Here is a 20,746-nt window from a genome sequence, read left to right as displayed (position 1 = left end):
CACGCAATCTCTGGGCCCCATTTTAAAATTTTGCTCAGGGCCACACTTAGTCTAAAACCGGCACTGGTTGTACCTGTACCAAGTTTTGTAGTCCATATCTTTATACAGACACTAAACAATGAGAGGTCTCCTGGTATGTAGTAGTGGCTGCTGGGAAATTGTGTATCCAGACACCATTACTGTGCACTTAAAGCGTACCTGTCAGATCCAACAAAAAACATTTTTTTAAAATATATCACTCAGTACCTAATCCTGACCATGTACGTCTAATTTTATGCGTCTAGCACCTTTATTTTTTTTTATTACACTTTTAATTTAGCTCACTAGTCTGAATTTCTCTCAAAGGGAGGGGGCGTGGCCTCACTGTGCAGGTCTCCGCCCCCTCCCTCAGTATGCTGTCTGCTCACATCTCCCCTAGCATTAGCAAAACTACAACTCCCAGCTTGTCCTCACTGACAGTAGCGGGACACAAGCTGACAGTGGGAGGATTTTTACTCCAGCTGTGAGCCCTGCACTCACAGCTGTCAATCAAGGAAGTGTGTCCATGACGTAGGTGATGACGCATGGACACAGCAAGACTAGTATGTGTCCTAGCAGACAGGGGGGGCAGTTGTTTGACTGGCTTTTTCAGTATGAAATACTGAAAATTTTCTAATAAAAGCAATTGTAAAACCTATTGGTTTTGCACGTTTTACAACATATCAAAAGTTTTTGTATCTGACAGTGCCCATTTAACTACTGACAGTATATTGCTTTCTTACCACACCATGAAATGTTAAAGTTTCTGTTTAGATCTGTGCCATAACACATTTCATCTGATGATGGTGAGCGATTCTTTCTCCACATGCGATCCTACAAAATATACATTTTTACTTTATGTGACATTAGCAATAGTCAATTGTGTATGGGCTTTACAGTAGCTATGATTAGATGTTATTACCGTTGTCCAGGTATAAATGTATCCATCTATGTTAAATACAGGTAGAATGTAGAAGTTTAAGTTTGTCAACATATTCTTTATTCCTTCATCTTTGGCATATCCTGAAACAAGCTGAAGAAGACATTACAAAGGCATCACCTCTTATGGATGCCTAGATATTAAGCATAATTTTAATTTATATAATAGCAAGCAGCTTAACATAGAACAAATGATCAAGTACCTTGAACTATCCATAATAATCATTGAGAGATGTACTGAATTAATATTATTGGTGCACTCTAAAACATTGTTTGAAATGCCATTATGAAGGTTGTCACTTCTGGGATGAGTTCTGAAGATAATATTGAGGCAAATTCTAGACTTTTTTGGACCAGTGGGATTCCAGGTCAAGCATGGGAAGGCTCTTAAAAGTCAAACTTTAGAAACACACATTGGCCTATGTAGATGAAATCTAGCATTGATATGTCACTGTCTACCTTCTCTGACTCATAGATAGGGTCCTTAGTGGAAAATGTCCCCTCTATGATGTCCAAATGCTCTTATAGTGCAAATGGATGGGGTTTGTTGTTATGGAACAAATCCCTTTAATACTGTACAGGTTTTAAGTCTTAATGAGTAACATTTTATTTTTTATTGTCCATTGTTTGGGGTTCATATAACATAATTTTTTGGTTATTTCTTTATCAACTATATCACAGACAAAGGGACTATTTTTCTGCTACCAGCTACCATGGTAAAGCTCCCTCCTTCTTTTGAACTCCTTAAATACTACAGCTGCTTTTGCCTGTGGCATCTAAGTGGTTAAACTATTAAACGCCAATGCTATAGCCCATTGGGATTGAACAGTACATAGCACTGTAATCTTTTTCAGAGGAAGTTCCCTGAACAACATCTGTAAAAATCCTATGCATTGGTCATAAAGGTGTTAAAGGGTTTTTAGGGATTATATCAATAGAGTCTGTTTTTATACTTCTTGAAAAAGCACCATTGTTTGTAATGGATTGTGTTAAGCAACAGAAATAGTGTGCTGATAAAAGTGGCACTCTTTTTGGAAAGAAAGAAGTCCCATTTTTAGTATCCCTTGTCAATTATTTTAAAAGGCTTGATGGGCAAATAAACAACCTGCTATGGCTATGGTGTATAATAAAACAATTTACTAATATAACGTTATTAGCCATAGTATACAGATCTTTCATTATCAGCTGAGCTGTCTAGCTAGTAGCAGTGTTGCCCCATCACACTGTCTGAAAGCAGAGCCCCCATCCCTTCTCCCCCCCCTACACTCTAGTCTGCTCATGACAAGACCATTGATGTGAAGAGTTCACATTACTGATCATCGGATTTTAAGAGAGCAGGAAACCTTTCTCAGTGACAGTAGTTTCCATCAGCACATGCTTACTACTGTCTTAACTGAGAAAAGCTTCCTGCTCTTTCAAAATTTAATGAAAAGTAATATGAACTCCCCTCCTCACATCAATAGTCTAGTCCACAACAAACAGGAGGGGAGGGGGGGTAGAAGGGATGGTAGCAGACTGCTTTCACAGCCTGTAAAGTGATATCACAGGTACAAGGGAGAGAATGCAGGTGATATGGGGAGATACATGTATTATGGCTAAAACCATTATAATAATAATTGCTTTATTATACCTTTTGACACCATACACATATTGTTTCCTCTGCTGGACACCCCATTTAAATTGATTTTCTGGAATTGACAAAATACACTACCAGGGGGAAGGTAGGGTAAAAAAAAAATATTCAGGCCTCTCAGTTACTTCCATTTCAGCCCCATCACCTATCCAGAGTTCCTGATGTAAGTGCCCAGGTGACATCATTATACTCTGTGCATGGGACTGATGTCTCAGTGCTGAGGCTATTGAGTGGCTGCAGTTATTTCAAACACACAGTGATGTGACCAGGGCACTTCTGCTGGGCACTCTGCTGCTGCAGCAATGGTGGCACTGAATGTGGAATGACTGGAGGAAGAGTATAAGTTTGTTTCTTTTTGCCCTTCTACTCCCTCTCTTCATTTTTTGTCAATCCTAGAAACCCCTTCAAGATCATAAACACCCTCTACGCAGAAAGACTTATGTTGTGCATAATTGTACTGACCTCTCTCACAAACCACTGACAGAATGCAGGTGAGATCCATTCCCTGGCATGTATGCCACAGTCCATGAAGATGGCCGGCCCTGCTTTGCTAGACTGCCCAACCTATCCAACATAATAGTTACATAGTTCATAATGAAAAAAGACAAGAGTCCATCAAGTTCAACCTATATCATGCTATTGTGTCCCTACTGTACTGATTCAGAGCAAGGCAACAAAAAACAAACAAACAAAAAACACCTTATGAGACTGATGCCAACTGCCCCATACCAGGGGGAAATATTCCTTCCCTAATCCAAATATGGCAATCAAAATAAATCCCTGGATCAACTTTCTGTCCCTATAAATCTAGTATCCATAACCTGTAATGTTATTACTCTCCAAAAATGCGTCCAGGCCCCTTTTGAACTCTTTGATTGAGTTCACCATAACCACTTCCTCTGGCAGAGAATTCCATAGTCTCACTGCTCTTACAGAAACCTTCTTTCCTCTTGATATATAGGATGATAGGTGTATGAGTGTTTTTTCTATGAAGCCTATCCTTATTACCTATTGTCACCCCCTCCCCCTCTCCACCCACAGGTACAGTGATAACTCCCAGTTCTCTATCTACACTGTCTTATCCTCTACTAATAAAAATGGAATGTAAGTTTTGTACTGTACAGAACATCTTTTTCTATTATTATCTCTGCTTCAGGAAGTATAAAATAAAATAGAGTGTTTGTAAAGCAAATGTTGACATTATTGGATTGATAGATGAGAACAAAATCTACCATTTAGCCATCGATCTCTTGATTTTTTCCTGCTCTCAGATTCACATTTACATAATTCAAAATATTTCCACAATCCAGAATGTCCACTAAATAATGGTTTCATGCATATTACAACAACTTGAGTAGCTATGCATTAAGTGTGGTCTGAAAATGATGGAGCCAAGTCATGTCCTGGCAGTCGGTCTATTGATTGAGAAGGTTAAATATTGAATACATAAAACATCCTTATACCTGAAGATTATATGGATTCTGAAAGAAATATTTATGGTAAAGTTAAGGTAAAGAATTTTTATGTTATTTAGCAGTGAAAAATATTTTCCCTACAAAGATAATCTGAATGAGCCTGGTTGTTCTTTCACGTTGATAAAGGCCTGTCTTACTGTTATTCACTTGGAACTTGAAGGGACCATTTGCTTATATAAATTTACATTTTTTAGGGCATGACTTATTTCATATTTTGCACCTTATCAGTTATTTAAGTAAGGCTGGATTCACATATGTCTGACATAGGTGGCATAGCATAAATCTAAACGCAACTGATGCCATAACTCATGACAAGTTGTCATCAGTTGTATAGCATCCAGAGTCCATTGTTTCTGGGCAACGGACAGGAATAGCAAGCTGCGTTCCCCTGTCAGGTGCCCTCCGGCGTGTCCAACCATCCGAAGTCAAAATTGAGACACTGGATGATTGTGAACTGTCCCATTCAAATGAATGTGATCAGTTCTAGCATCAGCTTCCCTCTGATGCACATATGTGAACCCAGCCTTACATACGTAGCAAGATAGTCTGTAAAGCTGGAAAAAAAAACGTGTATCTTGTCAAGCCTATTATTGTGCAATGTTGACCCAAAAAAGGCAACAACCCTCACTTTGAGGGTAAAAATTTCCTCTTGACTCCAAATCAACATGAAAGAGCTAAACAAGCTTGCAAGATTTTTTCCCCACATCAGAGAGAGAGGAATTGGATGTGATACTTTAAGAAGAATACAATAATTTTCTTCTTACTTTAAGAACATACATTGGATTGCCTTCATAAGTTTTCCCGATTGTCATTTGACTAACAAGATCTGAATGTTTAGTAGACATCGCTCTCATCCAATCAGCAATCTAGAATCAAATAAGAAACAGATATATTCAGAATCATAAATAATACCCTAAAAATAAAGCTTAATACACAAACAGCATATTATAATGCTTCTCTATTGGATGTTCATTGCAAACTAAATATGAAAAATGACTTTGACTTGAGATAAAGCAGTCTGCCAATAATTATCCAAATGACAAATATTGTAATTGATGTTAACTACTAGCTGTTATTTTCAGCATCATTATCATTTTATGTAGTGGTTTTGTCATAAAAACTTGCCGGAACTAATGTGTCAAAATCATAACTTTCTACCATATTTAATTTAAAGGTAATCTGTCTGCCGTATTTACTGTGAAGAGCTGCAGACATTGTGGTATGGCTGTTAATAAAAAGACACTGTACCAGCCCTAAAGCTGATGAAAGTTGCCAAAGTTATAAAATAACTTAGTGTTTCAACCAAATGTCAATCAAGGAGAAGCTGGCCAAATTAAGGAGTACATGCCAGGTTGTGACATTTGAGCAGCTTGGATCTGCCTTTTTGACACTTTGTTGAGAAATAAAAAAGAAATATCTTACCAGCCATCCAGCAGTATCTGCAGCTCTAAGCAGCAAATAGAGTTAACTTTAAAGGGGTACTCCGCCCCTAGACATGTTAACCCCTATCCAAAGGATACGGGATAAAATGTCTGATTGCGAGGGTCCCACCACTGGGGTCCCCCGTGATCTCCGGGCCGGCAGTGGCGGCGTCCAGAACACAGAAGCTTGGAGCTTCCGCAATTGTTATGTCATGCCACACCCCTCTATTCATGTCTATGGGAGGGGGCATGATGGCTAGTATGTAGCTGTCACGCCTCCTCCCATATACATGAATGGAGGGGGGCATGGTGGCTGTTGTTGCCAGTCATTGCTGCCCCCCCGATCTTCCTGCTGCATCCAGTGTTCCTTCAGAGTGTTGGGGCAGTGCTGGAGGCTCGTGATGACACAGCTGCACTCCACAATGCTAGTGTTACGCCGAGCGCTCCGGGTCCCCGCTCCTCCCCGGAGCGCTCGCTACACTTCCCTCACTGCAGCGCCCCGGTCGGTTCCACGGACCCGGGGCGCTGCGTTACCACCTCCGGCCGGGATGCGATTCGCGATGCGGGTAGCGCCCGCTCGCGATGCGCACCCCGGCTCCCGTACCTTACTCGCTCCCCGTCAGTTCTGTCCCGGCGCGCGCGGCCCCGCTCCCTAGGGCGCGCGCGCGCCGGGTCTTTGCGATTTAAAGGGCCACTGCACCGCTGATTGGTGCAGTGGTTCCAATTAGTGTTTACACCTGTGCACTTCCCTATATCACCTCACTTCCCCTTCACTCCCTCGCCGGATCTTGTTGCCCTAGTGCCAGTGAAAGCGTTCCTTGTGTGTTCCTTGCCTGTGATTCCAGACCTTCTGCCGTTGCCCCTGACTACGATCCTTGCTGCCTGCCCCGACCTTCTGCTACGTCCGACCTTGCTTCTGTCTACTCCCTTGTACCGCGCCTATCTTCAGCAGCCAGAGAGGTTGAGCCGTTGCTAGGGGATACGACCTGGTCACTACCGCCGCAGCAAGACCATCCCGCTTTGCGGCGGGCTCTGGTGAAAACCAGTAGTGACTTAGAACCGATCCTCTAGCACGGTCCACGCCAATCCCTCTCTGGCACAGAGGATCCACTACCTGCCAGCCGGCATCGTGACAGTAGATCCGGCCATGGATCCCGCTGAAGTTCCTCTGCCAGTTGTCGCTGACCTCACCACGGTGGTCGCCCAGCAGTCACAACAGATTGCGCAACAAGGCCAACAGCTGTCTCAACTGACTGTTATGCTACAACAGTTACTACCACAGCTCCAGCAATCATCTCCTCCGCCAGCTCCTGTACCTCCTCCGCAGCGAGTGGCCGCTTCTGGAATACGACTATCCTTGCCGGATAAATTTGATGGGGACTCTAAGTTTTGCCGTGGCTTTCTTTCCCAATGTTCATTACACTTGGAGATGATGTCGGACCAGTACCCCACTGAAAGGTCTAAGGTGGCTTTCGTAGTCAGCCTGCTGTCTGGAAAAGCCCTGGCTTGGGCCACACCGCTCTGGGACCGCAATGACCCCGTCACTGCCTCTGTACACTCCTTCTTCTCGGAAATTCGAAGTGTCTTTGAGGAACCTGCCCGAGCCTCTTCTGCTGAGACTGCCCTGTTGAACCTGGTCCAGGGTAATTCTTCCGTTGGCGAGTATGCCGTACAGTTCCGTACCCTTGCTTCAGAATTATCCTGGAATAATGAGGCACTCTGCGCGACCTTTAAAAAAGGCCTATCCAGCAACATTAAAGATGTTCTGGCCGCACGAGAAATCCCTGCTAACCTACATGAACTCATCCATCTTGCCACTCGCATTGACATGCGTTTTTCCGAACGGCGTCAGGAGCTCCGCCAGGATATGGACTCTGTTCGCACGAGGCGTTTCTTCTCCCCGGCTCCTCTCTCCTCTGGTCCCCTGCAATCTGTTCCTGTGCCTCCCGCCGTGGAGGCTATGCAGGTCGACCGGTCTCGCCTGACACCCCAAGAGAGGACACGACGCCGCATGGAGAATCTCTGCCTGTACTGTGCTAGTACCGAACACTTCCTGAAGGATTGTCCTATCCGTCCTCCCCGCCTGGAAAGACGTCCGCTGACTCCGCACAAAGGTGAGACAGTCCTTGATGTCTACTCTGCTTCTCCACGTCTTACTGTGCCTGTGCGGATGTCTGCCTCTGCCTTCTCCTTCTCTGCTGTGGCCTTCTTGGACTCTGGATCTGCAGGAAATTTCATCTTAGCCTCTCTCGTCAACAGGTTCAACATCCCGGTGACCAGTCTCGCCAGACCCCTCTACATCAATTGTGTAAACAATGAAAGATTGGACTGTACTATACGTTTCCGCACGGAGCCCCTTCTAATGTGCATCGGATCTCATCACGAGAGGATTGAACTGTTGGTCCTCCCCAATTGCACTTCTGAAATCCTTCTTGGACTTCCCTGGCTTCAACTCCATTCCCCAATCCTGGATTGGTCCACTGGGGAGATCAAGAGTTGGGGGCCCTCTTGTTCCAAGGACTGCTTAAAACCGGTTCCCAGTAAACCTTGCCGTGTCCCTGTGCTTCCTCATGTAACCGGTCTCCCTAAGGCCTATATGGACTTTGCGGACGTTTTTTGCAAAAAACAAGCTGAGACTCTACCTCCTCACAGGCCTTATGATTGTCCCATTGACCTCCTCCCGGGCACTACTCCACCCCGGGGCAGAATCTATCCTCTGTCCGTCCCAGAGACTCTTGCCATGTCTGAATACGTCCAAGAAAATTTAAAAAAGGGCTTTATCCGTAAATCCTCCTCTCCTGCCGGAGCCGGATTTTTCTTTGTGTCCAAAAAAGATGGCTCTCTACGTCCTTGCATTGACTACCGCGGTCTTAATAAAATCACGGTTAAGAACCGCTACCCCCTACCCCTCATCTCTGAACTCTTTGATCGTCTCCAAGGTGCCCATATTTTTACCAAACTGGACTTAAGAGGTGCTTATAATCTCATCCGCATCAGAGAGGGGGATGAATGGAAAACGGCATTTAACACCAGAGATGGACACTTTGAGTATCTGGTCATGCCCTTTGGTCTATGCAACGCCCCTGCCGTCTTCCAAGACTTTGTTAATGAAATTTTTCGTGATCTACTATACTCCTGTGTTGTTGTATATCTGGACGATATCCTGATTTTTTCTGCCAATCTTGAAGAACACCGCCAGCATGTCCGTATGGTTCTTCAGAGACTTCGTGATAATCAACTCTATGCCAAAATAGAGAAATGTCTGTTTGAATGCCAATCTCTTCCTTTTCTAGGATACTTGGTCTCTGGCCAGGGACTACAAATGGACCCAGATAAACTCTCTGCCGTCTTAGATTGGCCACGCCCCTCCGGACTCCGTGCCATCCAACGTTTTTTGGGGTTCGCCAATTATTACAGGCAATTTATTCCACATTTTTCTACCATTGTGGCTCCTATTGTGGCTTTAACAAAAAAAAATGCCGATCCCAAGTCTTGGCCTCCTCAAGCGGAAGACGCCTTTAAACGACTCAAGTCTGCCTTTTCTTCGGCTCCCGTGCTCTCCAGACCTGACCCATCTAAACCCTTCCTATTGGAGGTTGATGCCTCCTCAGTGGGAGCTGGAGCTGTCCTTCTACAAAAAAACTCTTCCGGGCATGCTGTTACTTGTGGTTTTTTTTCCAGGACCTTCTCTCCGGCGGAGAGGAACTACTCCATCGGGGATCGAGAGCTTCTAGCCATTAAATTAGCACTTGAGGAATGGAGGCATCTGCTGGAGGGATCAAGATTTCCAGTTATTATTTACACCGATCACAAGAACCTCTCCTACCTCCAGTCTGCCCAACGGCTGAATCCTCGTCAGGCCAGGTGGTCTCTGTTCTTTGCCCGATTTAATTTTGAAATTCACTTTCGGCCTGCTGATAAAAACATTAGGGCCGATGCTCTCTCTCGTTCCTCAGATGCCTCTGAAATTGAACTCTCTCCTCAACACATCATTCCTCCTGACTGCCTGATTTCCACTTCTCCAGCCTCCATCAGGCAAACTCCTCCAGGAAAGACCTTTGTTTCTCCACGCCAACGCCTTGGGATCCTCAAATGGGGTCACTCCTCCCATCTCGCAGGTCATGCGGGCATCAAGAAATCTGTGCAACTCATCTCTCGCTTCTATTGGTGGCCGACTCTAGAGACTGATGTGGTGGACTTTGTGCGAGCCTGCACTATCTGTGCCCGGGATAAGACTCCTCGCCAGAAGCCCGCTGGTTTTCTTCATCCTCTACCTGTCCCCGAACAACCTTGGTCTCTGATTGGTATGGATTTTATTACTGACTTACCCCCATCCCATGGCAACACTGTTATTTGGGTGGTCGTTGATCGATTCTCCAAAATGGCACATTTCATCCCTCTTCCTGGTCTTCCTTCAGCGCCTCAGTTGGCTAAACAATTTTTTGTACACATTTTTCGTCTTCACGGGTTGCCTACACAGATCGTCTCGGATAGAGGCGTCCAATTTGTGTCTAAATTCTGGAGGGCTCTCTGTAAACAACTCAAGATTAAATTAAATTTTTCTTCTGCATACCATCCTCAATCCAATGGACAAGTAGAGAGAATTAACCAGATCTTGGGTGACTATTTACGACATTTTGTTTCCTCCCGCCAGGATGACTGGGCAGATCTTCTACCTTGGGCCGAATTCTCGTATAATTTCAGAATCTCTGAATCTTCCTCCAAATCTCCGTTTTTCGTGGTGTACGGCCGTCACCCTCTTCCCCCCCTCCCTACCCCCTTGCCCTCTGGTCTGCCCGCTGTGGATGAAATTTCTCGTGATCTTTCCACCATATGGAAAGAGACCCAAAATTCTCTCTTACAGGCTTCTTCTCGCATGAAGAGATTCGCAGATAAGAAAAGAAGAGCTCCTCCCATTTTTTCCCCTGGAGACAAGGTATGGCTCTCCGCTAAATATGTCCGTTTCCGTGTCCCGAGCTATAAGTTGGGACCACGCTATCTTGGTCCTTTTAAAGTTTTGTGTCAAATTAATCCTGTCTCTTACAAACTTCTTCTTCCTCCTTCTCTTCGTATCCCTAATGCCTTTCACGTCTCTCTTCTTAAACCTCTCATCCTCAACCGTTTTTCTCCTAAATCTGTTCCTCCCACTCCTGTTTCCGGCTCCTCGGACATCTTCTCTGTCAAAGAGATTTTGGCCTCTAAAAAGGTCAGGGGAAGAACTTTTTTTTTAGTGGATTGGGAGGGTTGTGGTCCAGAAGAGAGGTCCTGGGAACCTGAGGACAATATCCTGGACAAAAGTCTGATCCTCAGGTTCTCAGGCCCCAAGAAGAGGGGGAGACCCAAGGGGGGGGGTACTGTTACGCCGAGCGCTCCGGGTCCCCGCTCCTCCCCGGAGCGCTCGCTACACTTCCCTCACTGCAGCGCCCCGGTCGGTTCCACGGACCCGGGGCGCTGCGTTACCACCTCCGGCCGGGATGCGATTCGCGATGCGGGTAGCGCCCGCTCGCGATGCGCACCCCGGCTCCCGTACCTTACTCGCTCCCCGTCAGTTCTGTCCCGGCGCGCGCGGCCCCGCTCCCTAGGGCGCGCGCGCGCCGGGTCTTTGCGATTTAAAGGGCCACTGCACCGCTGATTGGTGCAGTGGTTCCAATTAGTGTTTACACCTGTGCACTTCCCTATATCACCTCACTTCCCCTTCACTCCCTCGCCGGATCTTGTTGCCCTAGTGCCAGTGAAAGCGTTCCTTGTGTGTTCCTTGCCTGTGATTCCAGACCTTCTGCCGTTGCCCCTGACTACGATCCTTGCTGCCTGCCCCGACCTTCTGCTACGTCCGACCTTGCTTCTGTCTACTCCCTTGTACCGCGCCTATCTTCAGCAGCCAGAGAGGTTGAGCCGTTGCTAGGGGATACGACCTGGTCACTACCGCCGCAGCAAGACCATCCCGCTTTGCGGCGGGCTCTGGTGAAAACCAGTAGTGACTTAGAACCGATCCTCTAGCACGGTCCACGCCAATCCCTCTCTGGCACAGAGGATCCACTACCTGCCAGCCGGCATCGTGACAGCTAGTCTATGGGAGGGGGCATGATGGCCATAGACTTGCATTGAGGGGGCATAGCCGTGACATCACGAGTGGGGCGTTGCCGCTACATCACGAGCCTCCACCCCACATCGCCAGTCATTTGTCACGGAGCGAAGTTCTCTCCGTGCACCGGATGTCTGGTGTGCCACAACCGACTTGCCGTTTTTCAGGTTGGTGTTTTTATAATCCTTTGGAGTTTTTTTCACTATTTTTTTGGCATTTTTTCAGCTCCTTTGTGGTTTTGCAAAATCGCAGCATGTTGAGCCTATGAAGTTTTTTTCCCCCTGAAATTGTGGCATTTTTCTCCCATAGAAGTCTATGAGAGTGAAAACCACCCCCCAAAAAAACGCCATGTGGGTTTTAACTTTGGCGTTTTTGCTGGTGGTTTTTATTCTCTTTTGGACAACAAAAAAGTGATGGAGATACCTTTTTTAATGAAATTTCGTACGGTACCATTAATAAAATATAATAAAAAGATACAGTAGTGATGGAAAAAATTGTATTTAACTAAATCTATCTTTTTTATAACAAAATTTTTATAAATTTTTGAAACAGGGATAAATTTATGTGTGCGGGCAGGGCACTAAAAATATAGCCGACAATAACAAAAATTTAGCTTGTGCGTGTTTTTCACTTTATTTTTTTTTACATTTTTTTTAGGTAGTACTACTACTCCCAGCATGGAACACACTGTTCCGTGATGGGAGTAGTAGTACCTGTACTAATTGACAGAGTGCCCTGGGTTCTGTTGCGATTCTTCTGTATAATTTATAGTTGCGGCTGGCCGCTCTTCTATGGTCCCCTGCACTGCCGTATATATACACCTATTCATATTTCCCGCAGAGAGCTGTGATTGGCCAGATGGTTCCAGCCACTCACAACTCTCTGTGGGAAATATGAATACCGTATATACTCGAGTATAAGCCGACCCGAGTATAAGCCGAGGCCCCTAATTTCAACCCAAAATCCCAGGAAAAGTTATTGACTCGAGTATAAGCCTAGGGTGGGAAATACATCATCCCCCCCTGTCATCATCCAGACCCCCGTCATTAACATCCTCATCATCATCACCGCCTGTCATCATCCAGACCCTCATCATCATCACCTGTCATCATCCCCTTGTCATCATCCCACACCCCTTCATCATCCCCTTGTAATCATCCCACCCCCCCCCTTCATCATCCCCTTGTCATCATCCCCATCCCCCTTCATCATCCCACACCCCCCCTTCATCATCCTCTTGTCATCATCCGCCCTCAGTGGTTTTCAACCTGCGGACCTCCAGAGGTTTCAAAACTACAACTCCCAGCAAGCCCGGGCAGCCATCGGCTGTCCGGGCTTGCTGGGAGTTGTAGTTTTGAAACCTCCGGAGGTCCGCAGGTTGAAGACCACTGCGGCCTTCGACATCATCCAGCCCCCTCTCACCCCCTTTAGTTCTGTACAGTACTCGCCTCCGCTCGGCGCTGGTCCGGTGCTGCAGGGCTGTCCGGAGAGGAGGTCGTCCGGTGGGATAGTGGTTCCGGGCTGCTATCTTCACTGGGGGCGCCTCTTCTCCGCGCTTCGGGCCCAGAATAGAGGCGTTGCCATGACGCAGAAGTACGTTGGTAATGAACGCACCTCTGCGTCGTCGTCAAGGCAACGTGACTATTCTGGGGCCGGGCCCGAAGCGCTTAGAAGAGGCCTCCCCAGTGAAGATAGCAGCCCGGAACCACTATCCCACCGGACGACCTCCTCTCCAGACAGCCCTGCAGCACCGGACCAGCACCGAGTGGAGGTGAGTACTGTACAGAACTAAAGGGGGTGAGAGGGGGCTGGATGATGTCGAAGGCCGCAGTGGTCTTCAACCTGCGGACCTCCGAAGGTTTCAAAACTACAACTCCCAGCAAGCCCGGACAGCCGATGGCTGCCCGGGCTTGCTGGGAGTTGTAGTTTTGAAACCTCTGGAGGTCCGCAGGTTGAAGACCACTGCGGGTGGAGAGTTCACTCGAGTATAAGCCGAGGGGGGTGTTTTCAGCACGAAAAATCGTGCTGAAAAACTCGGCTTATACTCGAGTATATACGGTAGGTGTATATATACGTCAGTGCAGGGGACCATAGAAGAGCGGCCGGCCACATCTATAAATTATACAGGAGGATCACAGTAGGTGTCAGGAGTGACATCCGCTGTTATGTTTACTTAACTGCAGGTACTACTACTCCCAACATGGTGTGCACTCTGCTCAATGCTGGGAGCTGTAGGACCTGCATTAATAGACAGATTGCAACAGGTGTCAGAAGTTAGACTCACTGCGATCTGTCTATTAATGCAGGTATTACATCTCCCAGCATGGAGCAGAGTGTGCTCCATGTTGGGAATAGTAGTACCTGCAGTTAAGGAAAGATCACAGTGGGTGTCGCTCCTGACATCCGCTGTGATCGTCCTATCTATTGCAGAGATGTGGAGCCGCTTTAAAAACAGTGCTCGCATCTTTGCACTATATTCAGGCCAGTCATATGAATAGAACATCACTCATTCATATTTCCCGCTGAGAGCTGTGATTGGCTGCAACCATCCGGCCAATCACCACTCTGGGTGCAAAATATGAATGAGTCATGTTCTATTCACATCACTGGCCGGCCAGAGTACAGAGCAGAGATGTGAGTGCTGTATAGAGCCGCTCTGCATCTCTGCTATATTATGGACGATTGCATCGGGTGTCACGACTGACACCCGGGGCAATATGTCTATAAGTACAGTTACAACTACTCCCATCATGGAACAGTCTGTTCCATGCTGGGAGTAGCAGTACTACCTAAAAAAATGTAAAAAAATAGAGAAAAAAAGTGAAAAGTGAAACACACACACACACACTTTATTCTTTATTAAAAATGAATTACAATTTTGTTATAAAAAATATTAATTTCGTTAAAATAAATTTTTTCCCATCGCTACTGCATACTTTTTTTTTTTTTTGGTACCCAACAAATTTTGGGTACCAAAAAAAAAAATACCAAAGGGGCCAAAAAATGCAATTTCCACTCAAATGCAAAAAGTGCCAGAAAAAACGGAAGAAAAAACGCCAAACACAGGAAAATGCTGTGGCATTTTGTTCTGGCATTTTTTTCTGGCGTTTTTTTTGGGCCACAAAAAAAAGCAAGTAGAAACTTAGCCTAAAGGGGATCCACTTCTGCCTACCTCTTGTCTCAGAAGTATAACTTCCAAGACTATGGGGTGGGGCACATACTGCATAGTGATCATTGCATGCTGGTGAACGTATGCCCACATGAAATGACCAATAGCCATATAGTGTTGCCAATATTGCTGCAACATCATGCACCTATTGGTCACCACATGCAGGAGTGGTGTTGCTATCAGGCAATTAATGCAAAGTGGTGCCCCTCCAACTAGAAAGGAGGCAGAAGTCAACTTATAGGAATGAGGAAATATATTGGGGGGTATTTACGAATAATGGCGGTGGTATGTGTTTTTTTACTCCTTTTTTTTCAAGGGTGGCTTTTTAAGGAGCAAATCTGGCTATAAATTTGGTGCAATTTCAAAAATTCATATGTGTGAATTTACCCACCTTACAGTCGAGTGTTACAGAAAGCTCTTTCAGAGGTGATTCCTTGTTTGTTAAACTTAATTGTACCAAATATCCAGACTTTTAAACATGTCCATTCTAACCATATTGAAAAATGTTTCCTAATGTAAAAAGTATATTTTTTTTTAATTAGGAAATATATATATATATATATATATATATATATTTCAATAACAAGGTGATACACTTATATTAATGAGTAATTTCAACAAATTTTTGTAATGTGTATTTTCTATGCCACTTTTTTATGGAGGTGATTTGCGCCTTTTTAAAGGGTTTGCGCCAAATTTTACCTCTTTTTAAAAGGTCACATTTTCATAAATTCCTGACCACTGCAAAAACCTGACTTAAAACAAACATACTGCTGCCAAGGATACAAATGTGTGTAGATGAAAAGGTGCAACAAAAGGCAAAAAAGAGGGCACTGTGTCAAATTTTTGCACCAAATGAATCCCACAAAACAAGGGTAAAGTGCTTCATAAATGCTCCCCATTATTTTTCTCCACCATGATAACCCTTTTAATATGTCAGAGGGCCTAATAAGTCTTCAATAATTTAGTTAGGCATCTTATGTAAGAATTATGGAAGAAAATGGGCAAGAAGGAGAAATACTATTGAAGCATTTAGTGCGGACAGCAGAGATTTCTTGTAAAAAAAAAAAAAAAAAAAAGAGTCTAAAGCTGCCAGGCCCCAGTTCCATAATGACCGTACAGCTGTCTGGTTTGGGTAATTTGGTTATCATCCAATTTAGCTAGTGATTAACTTACCTTATGCACCCGTTGTCATTTGAGTCTGGCAACCTGCTGGAAATCCCCCTAACAACACATTTCATAGACTCCCTTTGAATAGGAGATGCAGTTTAGTCAGTCCCTTGGGTGGCAAGAAAATCACAAATGGTCTGTTCTATGACACTTCTACAAACCTTCCCCTAGTCCTTTCTCTGAACTCCATATCTAGCAGTACCAGAAACAAAACATGGGTGCATGGTTGGACCATATAGCCATGCCTATGAAAGCAGAAGGTATGGTGTGACACAAAGACAATGTCTAGTCTGCCATAGGACCCATGGGCTACCCCAGACATCCACTAGCTCATCATTCTTAAGAGCGGGCCTTGCAATAAAAAATCACGGAACGGAGAATTGAAGACCTGAAAGTCTTCAATGGCCATATTAAAGTCAACTCCCAAAAGGAGCATGCCTTCCAGGAAAGGATATACATAATTAAGGATGTCATGCAAAGCCTTGCCCTGGTAAGTTTTACAAAGTCAAACCTGCCAACTGGACTTGACATTAAGTATCGTGTATGTAAGAGAACAGGGGAGTGCAACCCAGGCTCCCATAGATTTTGAATTTCAAATGGAACTATGCAACCAACAATTGTTGTATTTAATGTGCTTACCAAAATCATGGGCAGTTCTGCTTTTTGGGTCAGCTGTGGCAGTCCCTAAGCAGCAGACATACCTGAAAACCAGGGAGCAGACACAAGAAGGAGCCTTGAATGGAGATGAGGGTTTTGAATGGTCTTTGACAGTATAAGCAGGCATGGCTGCAGAGACTGAAGGGGATGCAAGGCTACGCTGCTCACTGTTTGGCCAAAAACTTTTCAGGCTTCCCTGGGCCACCAAAAACATAAACTGTGGGAGCTAGGTGTGATCTCCAGTCTCCCTCTCAACATCAGTGAAAACAGCTCCCCCCCCCACCCGAAACTCATTGTGAGTCTCTATTTTGCCATAGCCAGCCCATGCAACTAGCTAAAACCAGTTTTAGACCTCATGCAGGAGTTTTAGACCTTGTTCAGGAATAATAAGAACACCCAGCAGACGCATCCAGTAGATACGTCTTATTCTTTTGCTAACACTTATCCTTTACTTAAACAACCATTAATCCTAAAGAGTTACTGTATACTCTACAGGCATCACATATATATCACATATATTGTCTTGAAATGATTGCAGTGCTCATATGCTTTATAGGAATCTCCCACATTTGCCATTTAGCACTTATCTATAATATCTGATGGCTGGGAGCCCTACTAGTTGACCCCCACTGAGAATGGGACAGGCAATGAGGATAACTTTAAGTGGAGCAGTGGCCAAGCTTGTGCCCTACGTCTCATTCAGTGTTTATGGGGCTGACAGAAACTCTGTATGGGAAATGCTGTGCTCAGATATATCTAACAGTATGATAGACTTTAAAATGAGGTGGGACCCTCTTTTTAAATTCTTTTTCAACTCAGTCATGCAATGGACAGAAATAGGGAGCTCTGGAACACTTTTCTAATTTTCGTTGCCTTTGCGTCTGGGAATAGTGATACCCCAATTGTTAATGTAAGCAGAAATATATCCATGATGAACTGTTTTGTTTAGAGATTATATCATGACAGTACAGAACCATGAAATTATAATATATAAAATTTGTATTTCTTACCGCATTCCAATCATTGTACTTGATATATTTGTGCTTAGACTTTTTGCGCCTAGGGCTGTCAAGCTGTGCTTCAATCCCTGCTTGAAGGTCATGGAATAAAACCCTTATAGAAAAGAATAAGTGATATGTTAATGTTGATATGTTGATGTTAATTTACCTAATTTTGTTCCCTAGTTTATTTCCAGTGTTTTATTATATTCAAGGCAGATATGTTAAAAAGAACTCACAAATAGAGAAACAGAATATGGCTGCACATCCACAACATGGACAATGATTTGATTGATTCTCTAATTGCTTCTTAGTATAATTTTGCTTCTCGCCACATCACCTGATGAGTGGGTCCCTAAACTTACACTGGCATAGCACTGGGCGGTGACCACCGCTGCAGTAATACCAAGCCTACAGGGGAAACGACCCAGTGACAAGGCATCCTGACCAAGCCCCCTCCTCTAGGCCATACCATCCCCCTGCACAGCATCATACCAGTGTGAACACCTACCATGTGCTCCCTGCTAAAGGGCTGGGAGAATGCTAGGAGGAAACCCAAACAGTATGCAGTCTCCTGCTAATTAAAAACGCCTGGGCCGAATGGGTTGAGTGGAGTGCTGGCTATAAGAAAACAAAATAAATGAGGGGACAGAAAACAAATGTAACTCACAAATGGAAATACAGACCTGGCTGCACATCCATATCTTGTACTGTGATCAAATTGCTTCTCAGCATAATATCCCAAAGCCAGGGGCAGCAGTGAGGCTCTCTGGTCACTGTCTCATTCCCTCTGTGGGCTTGGTGTTACAGCCATGGTGGTTGCTGCCCAGTGCTATGCCAGTTTTAGTCCAGGGACCCTTTTGTATCTGGTGGTCTTGACATGGTGAGTGGGCTTGCATGTTTCAATCAAAAGGTACACTAACAACCTGTTAGTTTCTGCAATTATGCTGAGAAGCAAGTAGATCATAGTACAAGTTGTGGATGTGCGGCTGTGTTCTGTGCCTCTATTTTGAGTTACTGATGTTCAAAAATAATAGTTTTCCAGACATTAAGGGGTTGCCTCTTCTTTCATGAGTCTCTTCGACACCCTGGAAGAATAGGCATGTGGGATTAGTTTATATTGTGTTATTGCCAGGTACAACGACACTATAAATCAGTATCATATCTGTAAAATCCCAATTAAATTTTTCTTCTCAAATAATGGCACCTACTCAAATTTTATGGTGTTTTTCTTCAGAAGCTGGAGGACGGAGTCAGTGTGCTTGGCATGAATATGAAAATCTGTGGTCATATTTGGTGCTAATCTTGATGATGAATCCGGAGTCCAAAAATTTAGCTAAAGAAATGTACAAGATTAGTGCAACATTTTGTAGAGATAAAGCAAATGTAACATTCTAAATATAGTATTCAAAAGATAGAGTGGTTGTCTCATGGTATCCATACACTTAATAGAGAAGTAGCTAACTTCTTCCTAGACAATAACATTCAGCCAGAGGTCGGCTAAAATGACTGTTGATTGTTAAACTTTGAGGAAATGCACATAACCTATATGTGTGGACACTTTAAGTTGTGTGTACTTTTTGGTACAGTTTTTGATGCAGCTTTTTGAGCCAAAGCCATGACTGAATTTAAATTTAAACATAAAATATAAAAACAAAAACTACTTATACTTCTCTTTGTTGCTACCACTTTTAGCTTTGACTGTAACACTACACCATCAGCTATATGTTCGATTTAATGTTTGCCTTAAGAAACAAAAGCTACACCAGGTCAAACATTTTTTCCAGATACCAGACTTATACATACACAAATCTAGATAATGTCACAGCCGATAAAGGTGGTCATACAAAATGGGAGAAATGTTAAAAAACTGCTTAATTTTTGCACCACTTTTGTTTTTATTTATTTATTTTTTTTTTCAAACCATTTTTTTTTCTCTGCCAATTTTGTCCAAGTTCTAGTGGGAACAAGCTCATCGCACATAATATTCCCTGATTACACTGGTTGTGCCCAGACAAGCAACAACTGTGTGGATGAAATATGTCTTAAGGCAAAGGCACGAGGAAAATAGATCTAAATATCAGTATTGATCAGGGTGTCTAACGGGTTAATGACGGGCATCAGCATGATTGTGTGGTAGGTTCCCTAGCAGCCAGGACCCTGGGTCTATGAATTGAGTGCAGCTCCAGCACGCACTTCATAACCTGTAAACCTGCCGCTATGTACTGTACATGTACGTTGCTGTGCGCTAATTACCAGAGGACATCGATTTACCTTTACATTGCATGTTCTCTAGGATAGAAATTCTATATTATTGGAAAAAAAATTTAATCAGATGTCACAATAGTTTTTTTGTAAACATTTGTTAATACAATAACTTACATGAAACATCTTGTCCATACTTTTGATGAGCTCGACATGTTCTTTTGTCTCCAGCTGAACCTGGATCACCTTATGTCTGGAATGAATGGTGGAGATTAGATGAGAAGCTTTGAAAGATGTACTTACTCTTAGATTAGTATCTAGAAGTACAAAAAATACCCATGAAATGTCACTCTTGATGACACCAAGCTGACGGCAGAGGCACAAAACCAAATCCACAGCAATGTCATGGTTTTCACATTGGTGTTCAGCAGGTTTGAACACAGTCTTCTACTTTAAGTAGATGATATTATCTGATGGTGCTGTTCCTCCTCCCAACTCTGTGTTGCTATTCTGTTAAAGCAGTTTTCTGGTTTCAGATGATACGACTGTATGACGCTTGTCTTAAACCAGCCGGTGATATAGTTCCTCACAATATACAAGATACAGTGGTCCCTCAAATTACAATATAAATTGGTTCCATAACATTGTATGTTAAAACCATTGTATCTTAAAGGGCTACTCTGCCCCTTGACATCTTATCCCCTATCCAAAGGATAGGGGATAAGATTTCTGATTGCGGGGGTCCCGCCGCTGGGGACCTCTGCAATCTCCCTGCTGCACCCAGCATTTTTTTAAAGCGTCAGGAGCAGTGCCAGAGGGTAGTGATGTCGTGGGCATTCCACGCTTGTGACGTCACCCCCCCTCCCATAGACTTGCATTGACAGGGCGTAACCGTGACGTCACGAGCATCGCCAGTCATCCAGCACGGAGCAAAATTTGCTCCGTTCACCGGATGTCTGGGGTGCCGCAGCCGAGATCG

The 20,746-nt window shown here is 44.3% G+C and overlaps 1 protein-coding gene across 1 annotated transcript in view; it reads right to left on the bottom strand.

Moving 5' to 3' along the window:
- The window catches only part of LOC130360611 (carboxypeptidase B-like), a 33,469-nt gene extending 13,281 nt beyond the window's left edge, over positions 1–20,188 (bottom strand). Inside the window, exons 1-8 of the mRNA XM_056563159.1 lie at positions 20,104–20,188; positions 19,945–20,020; positions 18,774–18,898; positions 17,575–17,677; positions 4,830–4,931; positions 3,053–3,154; positions 941–1,051; positions 762–852 (exon numbers count right to left, since the gene is read on the bottom strand). Coding sequence (XP_056419134.1) covers positions 762–852; positions 941–1,051; positions 3,053–3,154; positions 4,830–4,931; positions 17,575–17,677; positions 18,774–18,898; positions 19,945–20,020; positions 20,104–20,174 — 781 coding nt within the window. The 5' untranslated portion in view covers positions 20,175–20,188. The remainder of the gene's footprint in view (positions 1–761; positions 853–940; positions 1,052–3,052; positions 3,155–4,829; positions 4,932–17,574; positions 17,678–18,773; positions 18,899–19,944; positions 20,021–20,103) is intronic.
- Between the last annotated feature and the right edge of the window lie 558 nt (positions 20,189–20,746).

The sequence above is a fragment of the Hyla sarda genome, chromosome 3 (assembly GCF_029499605.1).
Source record: "Hyla sarda isolate aHylSar1 chromosome 3, aHylSar1.hap1, whole genome shotgun sequence".
In the NCBI taxonomy this organism is placed as follows: domain Eukaryota; kingdom Metazoa; phylum Chordata; class Amphibia; order Anura; family Hylidae; genus Hyla; species Hyla sarda.
This window is presented reverse-complemented; position numbering and strand designations above follow the sequence as displayed.